We start from the raw sequence: 12,350 nt of genomic DNA on the forward strand, positions 1-12,350 counted from the left end.
TTTTCGTAGGTCCTTTTCTTCTCTTGTGTTTCCCACTTAGAGAAGTTCCTTTAGCATTTGTTGTAGAGCTGATTTGGTGGTACTGAATTCTCTTAGCTTTTGCTTGTCTGTAAAGCTTTTGATTTCTCCATCAAATCTGAATGAGATCCTTACCAGGTCGAGTAATCTTTGTTGTACGTTCTTCCTTTTCATCACTTTAAGTATATCATGCCACTCCCTTCTGGCTTGTAGAGTTTTTGCTGAGAAGTCAGCTGTTAACCTTATGGGAATTCCCTTGTATGTTATTCGTCGTTTTTCCCTTGCTGCTTTCAATAATTTTTCTGTGTCTTTAATTTTTGCCAATTTGATTACTGTGTGTCTAGGCATGTTTCTCCTTGGGTTTATTCTGTATGGGACTCGCTGCGCTTCCTGGACTTGGGTGGCTATTTCCTTTCCCATGTTAGGGAAGTTTTCGACTGTAATCTCTTCAAATATTTTCTCTGGTCCTTTCTCTCTCTCTTCTCCTTCTGGGACCCCTATAGTGCGAATGTTGGTGTGTTTAATGTTGTCCCAGCGGTCTCTTAGGCTGTCTTCATTTCTTTTCATTCTTTTTTCTTTATTCAGTTCCATGGCAGTGAATTCCACCATTCTGTCTTCTAGGTCACTTATCCATTCTTCTGCCTCAGTTATTCTGCTATTGATTCTTTCTAGTGTATTTTTCATTTCAGTTATTGTATTGTTCATCTCTGTTTGTTTGTTCTTTAATTCTTCTAGGTGTTTGTTCTTTAATTTTTCTAGGTCTTTGTTAAACATTTCTTGCATCTTCTCGATCTTCTCCATTCTTTTTCCGAGGTCCCAGATCATCTTCACTATCATTATTCTGAATTCTTTTTCTGGAAGTTTGCCTATCTCCATTTAGTTGTTTTTCTGGGGTTTTATGTTGTTCCTTCATCTGGTACATAGTCTTCTGCCTTTTCATTTTGTCTGTCTTTCTGTGAATGTGGTTTTCGTTCCACAGGCTGCAGACCTCTGTAGTTCTTCTTGCTTCTCGGGTTTGCCTTTTAATGAAACCAACTTCAGTGTATTTCTCAGGAAAGAATCACAATGCAAAATAAATATAAATTGAAGCTGGTGAATAAAGCTTTGTTAATCATGGGGAAGAGCATTACTATGTTTTGTCAAGTAATTTTAACAGCTGTATTCTGTGCTTATGTGGAATATTTTTATTTTGTCTCCATATTATATGGCCTCAGATATTTGTATTTAGAGTTACTCATATTCATTATGAATTTATTTTCTTCCTTAGGTTTCTTTAAGTTTGATTCTCCCCCCCACCTCCACTCCTCAGGTTTTTAGTGTATGCAAGTAGGTTTTTCAGTTTGTGTACCCATACTGCCTCACCATCAACAGTGGTCTTGGGATCAGATTAACAATTGGACTCATGAGACAAGATAGGCTTCACTCAGCACTAAGCTTATTTATCATTAAGAAAGGATACAGGACAGGAAACAGCACAGCTTGAACAGCAGCATCATAGTAGAGATGTCATGAGTTCTAGGCGGAGCTTGCATATATCCCAGGCATCTCAGTTTAATAGGTTCGTGGTCCTGAGGAGCATGACTGGGTGAGGAAGACTACCTAGTAAGTTCATTAAAGCTATTACCTTTCGAGTTCCTTCAGCTTTTATACCTTGTTCCCATTCTCCAGTGCAGCAGCATCTCATCAGTATCAGAGAAATAATCTTAACAATGAACCACAGACCCTTGGGCAAGTACACAGTAACTCCAGCCAGATTCTCATTTATCTCTGTAACTCAGTACACTCCTATAAATTCTGAGTTAAGAGTTTCAAGAGGGACTTCCCTGATGGTGCAGTGGTTAGGAATCCTCCTGCCAATGCAGGGGAGGGACACCGTCTCGATCCCTGTTCCGGGAAGATCCCACATGCTGTGGAGCTTAGAACTAAACCCATGCACCACAGCTACTGAGCCCATGTGCCACAACTGCTGAAGCCTGCACGCCTAGAGCCTCTGCTCCGCAACAAGAGAAGCCACCACAATGAGAAGCCTGTGCACCACAATGAAGAGTTAGCCCCCACTCACCACAACTAGAGAAGGCCCCAATGCAGCCATAAATAAATAAATAAGTTTCAAAAATAATTTGGCCAAGTGCCAAATCCTCAGGTGTTCTGAAGCTAACAGAAAGGTTACAAACCAGCTGTTAACCCTTTCAATTAAGGTCTGTAAACAGCCAACAGTCAGTCCAAAGATATTTTCTTTGTCCTCTTTGATTTTTTTTAAATTATGAAAAGCACTAACATATACAAAGGTGATTGAAATTGTATAACAAATCACCCATGTTCATTACCCATCTTCACCAATTAATTTATGGCTAATCTCAAGTTATCTATCCTTGATAGGTTATCCTTGATAGGTTACCTCCATTTCCTGTTTGAAGCAAATTCTAGGCATAACATTTTTTTGATAAGTATTTCACTATCTCTAAAAGGTGACTCTTCTGAAAAAAATAACCATACCATAATCATGTGCAGACATATATACATATAGGTTCCTAAATGTCAGAAATCCTTACAGTGTTCAAATTTCTAATTGTTTAGTTAATGTTAATTTTTTTTTAACATCTTTATTGGAGTATAACTGTTTTACAATAGTGTGTTAGTTTTTCCTTTACAACAAAGTGAATCAGTTATACATATACATATGTTCCCATCTTGCCACTCTCTCACTTCGTCACAGCTTACCCTTCCCCCTCCCCGTATGCTCAAGTCCATGCTCTAATAGGTCTGTGTTTTATTCCCGTCCTACCGGTAAAGTCTTCATGACATTTTTTTTCCTTAGATTCCATATATATGTGTTAGCATACGATATTTTTTTGGTCCTCTTGACTTACTTCACTCTGTATGACAGACTCCAGTTCTATCCACCTCATTACAAATAACTCCGTTTCATTTCTTTTTGTGGCTGAGTAATATTCCATCGTATATATGTGCCACATCTTCTTTATCCATTCATCTGTTGATGGACACTTAACATGCTTCCATGTCCTGGCTATCGTAAATAGAGCTGCAATGAACATTTTGGTACATGACTCTTTTTGAATTATGGTTTTCTCAGGGTATATGCCAGGTAGTGGGATTGCGGGTTCGTATGGTAGTTCTATTTGTAGTTTTTTAGGGAAACTCCATAGTGTTCTCCATTGTGGCTGTATCAATTGACATTCCCAGCAGCAGTGCAAGAGTGTTCCCTTTTCTGCACACCCTCTACAGCATTTATTGTTTCTAGAGTTTTTGATGATGGCCATTCTGACCGGTGTGAGATGATACCTCATTGTAGTTTGGGTTGGCATTTCTCTAATGATTAATGATGTTGAGCATTTCTCTCATGTGTTTGTTGGCAATCTGTGTCTCTTCTTTGGAGATATGTCTATTTAGTTCTGCTGGCCATTTTTGGATTGGGTTGTCTGTTTTTTGGTATTGAGCTGCATGTGTGGCTTCTAAATTTTGGATATGAATCCTTTGTCAGTTGCTTCATTTGCAAATATTTTCTCTCGTTCTGAGGGTTGTCTTTTGGTCTTGTTTATGGTATCCTTTGCTGTGCAAAAGCTTTTAAGTTTCATTAGGTCCCATTTGTTTTTTTTTGTTTTTATTTGCATTTCTCTAGGAGATGGGTCCAAAAGGATCCTGCTGTGATTTATGCCATAGAGTGTTCTGCCTATGTTTTCCTCTAAGAGTTTGATAGTGTCTGGCCTTACATTTAGGTCTTTAACCCATTTTGAGTTTATTCTTGTGTGTGGTGTTAGGGATTGTTCTAATTTCATACTTTTACATGTAGCTGTCCAGTTTTCCCAGCACCACTTATTGAAGAGGCTGTCTTTTCTCCACTGTATATCCTTCCCTCCTTTATCAAAGATAAGGTGACCATATGTGTGTGGGTTTATCTCTGGGCTTTCTATCCTGTTTCATTGATCTATATTTCTGTTTTTGTGCCAGTACCATACTGTCTTGATTACTGTAGCCTTGTAGTATTGTCTGAAGTCAGGGAGCCTGATTCCTCCAGCTCCATTTTTCGTTCTCAAGATTGCTTTGGCTATTCGGGGTCTTTTGTGTTTCCATACAAATTGTGAAATAATGTTAATTTTTTGATGTTTGAATTTGAATCCAAATCAGGTTCAAACATTTGGGTTGGTGTTGTAAATTTTGTTTTTAATAGATTATCCCACCATTTCTTTTTATGTTTCTTGAGATTTATTTGTTGAACAAGCTAGGTCATTTGTCCTGTAGTGTTTCTTTCCCATTATTGCACACACTGAATTTTACGGATTGCATCCTTGTGTTATGTAATGTGTTCCTTCTGTGCTTCTATTTCATATAACTTTGTAGTTAGATCTAGAAAATTGATCAGATGTAGTTTTGATTTTTTAAAATTCTATTTGATGGGAGCAAGAGTCACTTAGGACAGATTGTCTCTGTGCTCTGCAGTGGCCATTGATGGGCAGTTCTTCCTTAGGAGTTGTAAAATGGTGATATTCTAACTCTGTAATTCCTTATTCATTTGTTCTTGGAGTACTTTTGATAAAGAGCATCTTCCCTTCATCTACTATTTGGTTAGCCAGTGGAACAGTTCATATACCATAAGAAGGATAAATGCTTTATATTTTATTTACCTATATCATTATGAACTGATGGATTCTAATATATTTTGTGTTCCACTGTATTGTAGTTATCCATATATCAATATTGTCCCAGCTTTAGCCTGAATTCACTTACTTCTTTTTTAATTAAGGCATAATGGACTTAAAATATCCTATTGATTTCAGGTATACAACAGTGATTTGATATTTTTATACATTACAAAATGACCACCATAATTAGTCTAGTTACTCTCTGTCACCATACAGAGATATTATAATATTATTGACTATATTCCTGTGCTCTACACTACATCCCCATGACTTATTTTATAACTGGAAGTTTGTACCTCTTAATCCCATAAACCTATTTCCCCATCCCCTTAAGAATCGCCGTCTCCTCTGGCAACCACTAGTTTCTTCACTGTATCTATGAGCCTGTTTCTGTTTTGTTATGTTTGTTCATTTGTTTTGTTTTTTAGATTCCACATATAATTGAAATCACACAGTATTTGCCTTTTTCTGTCTGACTTATTTTACTTAGCATAATACCCTCTAGATCCATCCATGTTGTCACAAGGGGTAGGAGGTCCTTCCTTTTTTATGGCTAAGTAACATTCCATTGTGTGTGTGTGTGCGTGCGAGCTACATCTTTATCCATTCATGTATCGATGGACACTTAGGTTGCTTCCATATCTTGGCTATTGTAAATCATGCTGCAGTGAAGTTTGAGTTGCATATATCTTTCAGAATTAATGTTTTCATTTTCTTTGGATAAATACCCAGAAATAGAATTGCTGGGTCATATGGCACTGCTATTTTAACTTCTTGAGGATCCTCCATGCTACTTCCCATACTGGCTATACCAATTTATATTCCCACAAACAGCGCACAAGGGGTCCCTTTTCTCCACATCCTCACCAACGCTTGTTATGTGTTGTCTTTTTGATAATAGCCATTCTGACAGGTGTGAGGTGCTATCTTATTGTTTTGATTTGCATTTCTCTGATGATTAGTGATGTTGAGCATCTTTTCATGTGCCTGTTGGCATCTGTATGTCTCCTTTGGGAAAATGTCTATTCAGGTCCTCTGCTCATTTTTTAATCGGATTGTTGAATTCACTTCTTTAAGTCCACCATGGTTTGAATTAGAATACTGTTAGGTGGGTGAAGCTCTGTCCAATCTGTCATATCTTTCTCCATTTCCTGGTTAACCTCACTTATTTGTGTTAGTTTCCTCATCCTTAAAGCATTTGAGTTTTGGGACCCTTTTTAAAATTAAACTTCCTTAACCCAAAGTAAAATTTAAATTTGAAATTACTTTTTGTAGAGACCCCAAAACATAGTTATTAATCATTTACAAATGACTACCACTACCCCCTGTTGTAAGTCTGCTCTTCAACCAAAGCTAAATTTCTTAATCATTAGAGGAATACTCAGGCATTGAATAAGACCATGCCAGTGGAATTGTGTTTCTTATCTTTCCACATTCATGCATAGTATTTTTTCTATTACTTCTCTCCTACAGTTGTACTTCCAATATTGATAATAAGAGAAAAAGTTGAAAACTACAAAAAGATTAGAATCTGGGATTCTTGAATGTTATTTCTGTGCCTTTCAAAAAGTATGTTATTCATATGATTCCTAAAATTAACTTAGTTTAATGTTTTAGATTTACCTATTATTTTTCCAGAATTCTTTAGATATAACTCTAACCCATGAATCTGGAGATCTGGATTCTAATCTTGAGTCTTAACTCCTTTCCTGTACTCCTCAGGTCAAATGGCTGGATGAGCTAAGTGTTAAATACTGGGCTTTGAGAATCTGCAAAAAAATCTAAACTTCCACTTACAAAGTTTGTCTAAAAAGTGTTCACCAAACTGTTTTCCTTTTTATTAAAGCTAGGAAAGAAGAAAAGAAAAGGCATAAATCCTCCTCCTCCTCATCATCATCATCCAGTGACTCAGATAGTTCAAGCGATTCTCAGTCCTCTTCTGATTCTTCTGATTCTGAAAGTGCTTCTGAAGAGAAATCAAAAAAAAGAAAGAAGAAACATAGGAAAAATTCTCGTAAACACAAGAAAGAAAAGAAGAAGCGAAAGAAAAGCAAGAAAAGGTCTTAATTTACTTTTACAGTACTGACTTTGTATTCTAATTCCCTTCTGTTTATATATAAACCTATTGGGATTTTGGATCAATTATATGGAAAGTGAAAATAGTTAGAAATGTTTCATAGCATGAAGTATAAGACCATTTTGATATTCTACAGTCTATAGATTAAATTTGGGTACATTCATTTTAATTTTCAACAAAACCATTCAGTTCATTTTGTCTGAACTCAATGGGTTATATAGGTTTGTATTTTATGGGAGGAATATAAGATTAGTGAAAATTATAGGAAACCAATGATTGTTTTCTTTGTTTTCTGTAGCAGTCTCTCGGTTTTTTGTTCTTTATTTTTTTTCCTCCTATGATAGCATAGGGTAGAAAGCAGATAATGTCAGCATATTTCTTTTCTTTTCTGTTTTGTCTGAAATAGTCTGTGGTTGTACTAAAACTCATCTTTATAAGCCTGTATATATAAGCCTGTACCTATATTTTCAAGTATTTTAAATTTATCAGAGGGCATTGCACATGAAGTATCATATTTTGGTTCCATTTTATTGGAAAATATTTTTTGAGAATGTGATAACAGAAACATTTGGTTTTGGTTTTTGGTTGGTTTGTCAGCAGAATGAGTATTTTCCCCATGTAATTGCATCTTTGGTCAGAGATGGGGGACAGAATGATGTATATATATTGTACATATTACAAAGGAAAGAAATACCAACAATTGGAAAATCGGGGTAGGTGCATAATAACCAAGTGGAATTTGTTTTGTGTGTTTCTATTAAAGCGCATCTAGTGAAAGTGAGGCTGAAAATCTTGAAGCACAACCCCAGTCTACTGTTCGTCCAGAAGAAATCCCTCCAATACCTGAAAATAGATTCCTAATGAGAAAAAGTCCCCCTAAAGCTGACGAAAAAGAAAGGAAGAACAGGGAGAGAGAGAGAGAGTGGTATGTGAATATGTTTATTTTATAAACTGCCCTACATTCTCTACCACAGAAGCTTTCTTTTTTAAAAAACCATTTTTGCTCATTTTAGATAAGATTTAATTGGTGACCTTCTCCCAAGATTGGAATTTCTTAATAGGATAATGTTAGCAAAGCTCCTTTTTGCTAACCACATAGCTGAAAAGATAAATTTACTTAATTCAGACAGATTTTTGAATAAAAGTTTAATTAAAAAAAAAACAAGCACTGCAAATGGCAAAAAGATATGTTAAGTGGCATTCCAAACAAATTCCATTTAAAACAAGCGTTTTTACTCTGTTATTTGTATACATTAAACTTTTAAGCAAGTAAGAACCTTTATTTTTCAGTTTGTCTGATGGGGGAAAACGCTGTTTTCCTTGCCTGGTTTACAATATTGTGGTATTGAAAATTGACAGCATATTCAAGTACTTTGAAAATTTTTCTACATAAGTTCATATTATTAGTATTAAAAGTTGTTGGTTCTTTATGAATCATTTTAATAATTATGTCCAAAGATAGAAAAAAAGATGGGTATCTTTCTCTTATTTATAATTGGAAATAACGTATTTAAAAGTGATAAAATTCTGAGCATTCCCCCTATACTTTCACAATATAGTAAAAATATAAAAATAAGTCTTGGTTACTTGAATTGGGATAATTTTGATGGATTGGACTGAGTTTACTCAGTTAATACTCAGTTAATAGGAAATTGTGTTTCTAAGGAAGTAAACATTAAGGAGAAGGTATTTGAACTACTTTAGAATGCATTTTTCAAATATAACATACACATATTGTTAGTGCTAATTAAATATTAACTCATTATTATTTGAAAATAAATAGTTTCCCTTTCTGGTATAAAGCATGATATTAAACATTTTGCTAATTCAGACCATCTTGTCTCTGTTTAATTCACATTAATTACATTTCTCTATAGTTTTATTACCAGTGAACAACTGCTTATAGGATAGTAAGATACTTTAGAATCAGATAGCTTTAAAATTGTTCTCTCAACAGCATGTAGCCTACTCTGAGTTCCTTAGCACTATCAAGTTGACTTCATCTTAGTGATGATTATATAACAGTGTTTCTCAACAGGACACAGTTGGCATTTGGGAACAGGATATTTCTTCATCTTCACACATTACAAGATTTTAGCATTCCTGACTTGTCACTCAGTACCAATAGCACCCTGTAGTCACTGACAGTTGTAAAAACGCTCCCATACTTTTCCAGATACCTACTAGGATTGATAACATTCCTGGTTGAGAACCACTGATTATATATGTAAGACTTTAAATTTATTAGTTTAGATCAGTAAAGCTATGTTCTCCAGATTTATTTTTATAAAATAATGTTTTTTAATTTTCCCTTTGCTTCCTTCTAGTAATCTACTTAACTCCCAGCCTGCTTCATACCAGAGGCGACTTTTAGTTACTAGGTCTGGCAGGAAAATTAAAGGAAGAGGACCAAGGGTAGGTGATTCTTTTCCCATAAGTCCTAATAGTATTGCATTTATCTTAAATAATCCTAGAGTGTTTCTTAAGTATTGTTTTATACATAAGTAGTTAAAATTTAGACCAGCCGCTCCGCGGCATGTGGGATCTTCCCGGACCGGGGCACGAACCCGTGTCCCCTGCATCGGCAGGCGGATTCTCAACCACTGCGCCACCAGGGAAGCCCTAGAGTGTTTCTTAAGTATTGTTTTATACATAAGTAGTTAAAATTTAGAGTAGATATGGATATTGAATTATATGTTCTCTTTTTATAGTAACTTCTTTGTGTTGGTTCTTCCACATTGAAAATCCATGGGATGTTAATGGATTTTACATGTACATGGTATAAAATGAGATTGAGGTCTTTCTTGTACCCCTTTGTTACTTCCTGACCGCTGTGTCCCTATGCTTGTTAACAATTAACCCTATTCTTATATTTCATACTCCTTCTCTTCACTGGATTCTCATCAGAATTTAAATATCTTCTTGTTTTTTCAAAACTTTTAACCAACGTGGCTATACTTAGTATATTATTTCTTCACTTCCTACTCGTTCCTCACCCATTTCAGTTTGTCTTCTGCCATTCTGCTGAAAACAGCAGTTGCTTTATGGTCAGTTCCTTGTCACAGAATCCATTGGATCCTTTCAGTCTCTGTCTTATTTTAATCTCCCTCCTTGTAATACTCTTTCCCCTTTGCTTCCATCATCTTTTCTTCCTGTCTCTGGCCAGTCTATCTTAAATTTCCAGTGCTAGTTCATGCTTTTCTATCTGATCTTTAAATATTGTAGTACCTCAGGGTTCTAACTCTTCTCACTCTGCATATGCTTCTTGGGCAGTATCATCACTCTTGTAACTTCACTGGGTACCTGTATGCTGATAACTGTCAGTTTTTCATCTGCCTTTCTGGCACCAAAGGTTTATTTGATGACCATTTAGGTGCCTAATGGGCGCTTTAAACTCATCATATACAATGGTAAGCATAAACATTTCTTCAGGCCTGACCCTCCTTTAGATTTCTGGTCTCAGTGACAGACACTGCCACCTGTGCAAGTACTTAAACCTGAAGCCCAAGAATCATTTTGTTTCTCCCCTTTCTTTCCTACATTATATAACTTATCCATCACCAAATCCTGTCAGTTCAACCTCAACCTCCCAAATACTCTGAAATCTATCTGCTTCTCTCAAGCTCCACTCCTACCATCTTAGTTCAGTTCACCATTGTATATTTTCTGAACTATAAATGGCTCCTAACTATTCTCATGGCAGTTCTCAAACTGTTTTGTCTTCGGACCTCTTTACACTCTTAAAAATGATTGAGGATTCAAAAGAGCTTTTGCTGATGTGGGATATAGCTATCGATATTTACTGTTTTAGAACTTAAACCCAAGAAATATTTAAAACAAGAACATATAAACACACATTTCATTAGCAATGAAAGCAAAGATATCAAACCACGTTATGCCTCATTGATTTCCTACCTGAAAATAGGGAAATTTAGTTATTTTAGAAGGCATGGAAATATCAGACATTTTTTTGAACCTAGAAATATGTGCACTTTAGCAATTGTTATAATGCTTTTATATTTTTATATATTAATTTTTTTCCCTCTTTTTTTAAAGCGTTATCGAACTCCTTCTAGATCCAGATCAAGGGATCGTTTCAGACGTAGTGAAACTCCTCCACATTGGAGGCAGGAGATGCAGAGAGCTCAAAGAATGAGGGTATCAAGTGGTGAAAGATGGATCAAAGGGGATAAGTAAGATTTAACTCTTATTTCAAATGTAGTAGCAAGTATTTTTTTAACTATTTAAAATTATTTCATTTAAAGCCATTTCAGTTGTTTCTGAATGTCTTAAGGAAAATAGAATATCATTTCAGCAATAATGGACACCATTGTTTTCCTAATAAAGTTTCCCCAAAACTTTTTTTCTTCATTTTTTAGGAGTGAGTTAAATGAAATAAAAGAAAATCAAAGAAGCCCAGTTAGAGTAAAAGAGAAAAAAATAACCGATCATAGGCATGTTTCTGAGAGTCCAAACAGAAAAAGTGAAAAGGAAAAGAAAGTTAAAGACCATAAATCTAACAGCAAAGAGAGAGACATCAGAAGAAATTCAGAGAAAGATGATAAATATAAAAACAAGGTAAAGAAAAGGGCCAAATCGAAAAGTAGGAGTAAGAGCAAAGAGAAATCCAAGAGTAAGGAAAGAGATACAAAGCATAATAGACATGAAGAAAAGAGGATGAGGTCAAGGAGTAAAGAAAGGGATCATGAGAATGTTAAAGAAAAAGAAAAGTCTGATTCTAAAGGAAAAGATCAGGAAAGGAGTAGAAGTAAAGAGAAGTCTAAACAGTTAGACTCCAAAAGCAATGAGCATGATCATAATAAAAGTAAGGACAAGGACAGACGTGCACAGTCTAGGAGTAGAGAACGCGATGTAACTAAAGGCAAACACAGTTACAATAGTAGAACAAGGGAACGAAGCAGAAGTAGGGACAGGAGCAGAAGAGTGCGGTCTAGAAGCCATGACCGAGATCGCAGCAGAAGCAAGGAGTATCATAGATACAGAGAACAGGAGTACAGGAGAAGAGGAAGGTCGCGGAGCCGAGAGAGAAGAGCAACGCCAGGAAGATCAAGAAGTAAAGATAGGAGGAGAAGGAGGAGAGATTCACGGAGCTCAGAGAGAGAAGAAAGTCAAAGCAGAAACAAAGAAAAATATAGAAACCAAGAAAGTAAAAGTTCACACAGGAAAGAGAATTCTGAGGGTGAGAAAAGAATGTACTCTAAAAATCGTGATCATAGTAGCTCAAATAGTAACAGGGAAAAAAAGGCTGATAGAGATCAAAGCCCATTCTCAAAAATGAAACAAAGTAATCAGGACAATGAATTAAAGTTCTCCACTTTGAAAACTAAGTAGGATGAGAAGACCAGATCCTCAGTGGAAAAAGAAAACCAAAAATCAAAGGGTCAAGAAAATGACCACACACATGATAAAAATAAAAAAATTTGATCATGAATCAAGCCCTGGAACAGATGAAGACAAAAGTGGATGAGTGAGTTATATAAACTTATTTCCATTCTGTCTCAAATTTTAAGTTTTAGAGACTTGCTGATGAATCCCCTTTATGTTGTTTTCTTTTCATTGTTTTGGGTTTATGT

At 35.6% G+C, this 12,350-nt stretch overlaps 1 protein-coding gene across 2 annotated transcripts in view; it reads left to right on the plus strand.

The window, feature by feature from the left end:
• PPIG (peptidylprolyl isomerase G) overlaps positions 1-12,123 on the plus strand; it is a 43,110-nt gene extending 30,987 nt beyond the window's left edge. The window contains exons 10-14 of one of the 2 annotated variants that reach the window (XM_055088386.1): positions 6,526-6,739; positions 7,520-7,681; positions 9,084-9,171; positions 10,813-10,949; positions 11,136-12,123. In XM_055088386.1, the coding sequence (XP_054944361.1) occupies positions 6,526-6,739; positions 7,520-7,681; positions 9,084-9,171; positions 10,813-10,949; positions 11,136-12,108 (1,574 nt within the window). In that variant the 3' untranslated portion in view covers positions 12,109-12,123. The remainder of the gene's footprint in view (positions 1-6,525; positions 6,740-7,519; positions 7,682-9,083; positions 9,172-10,812; positions 10,950-11,135) is intronic. The other variant, XM_028496856.2, reaches the window with a different exon arrangement.
• Positions 12,124-12,350: the final 227 nt, after the last annotated feature.

The sequence above is a fragment of the Physeter macrocephalus genome, chromosome 2 (assembly GCF_002837175.3).
Source record: "Physeter macrocephalus isolate SW-GA chromosome 2, ASM283717v5, whole genome shotgun sequence".
Lineage (NCBI taxonomy): Eukaryota > Metazoa > Chordata > Mammalia > Artiodactyla > Physeteridae > Physeter > Physeter macrocephalus.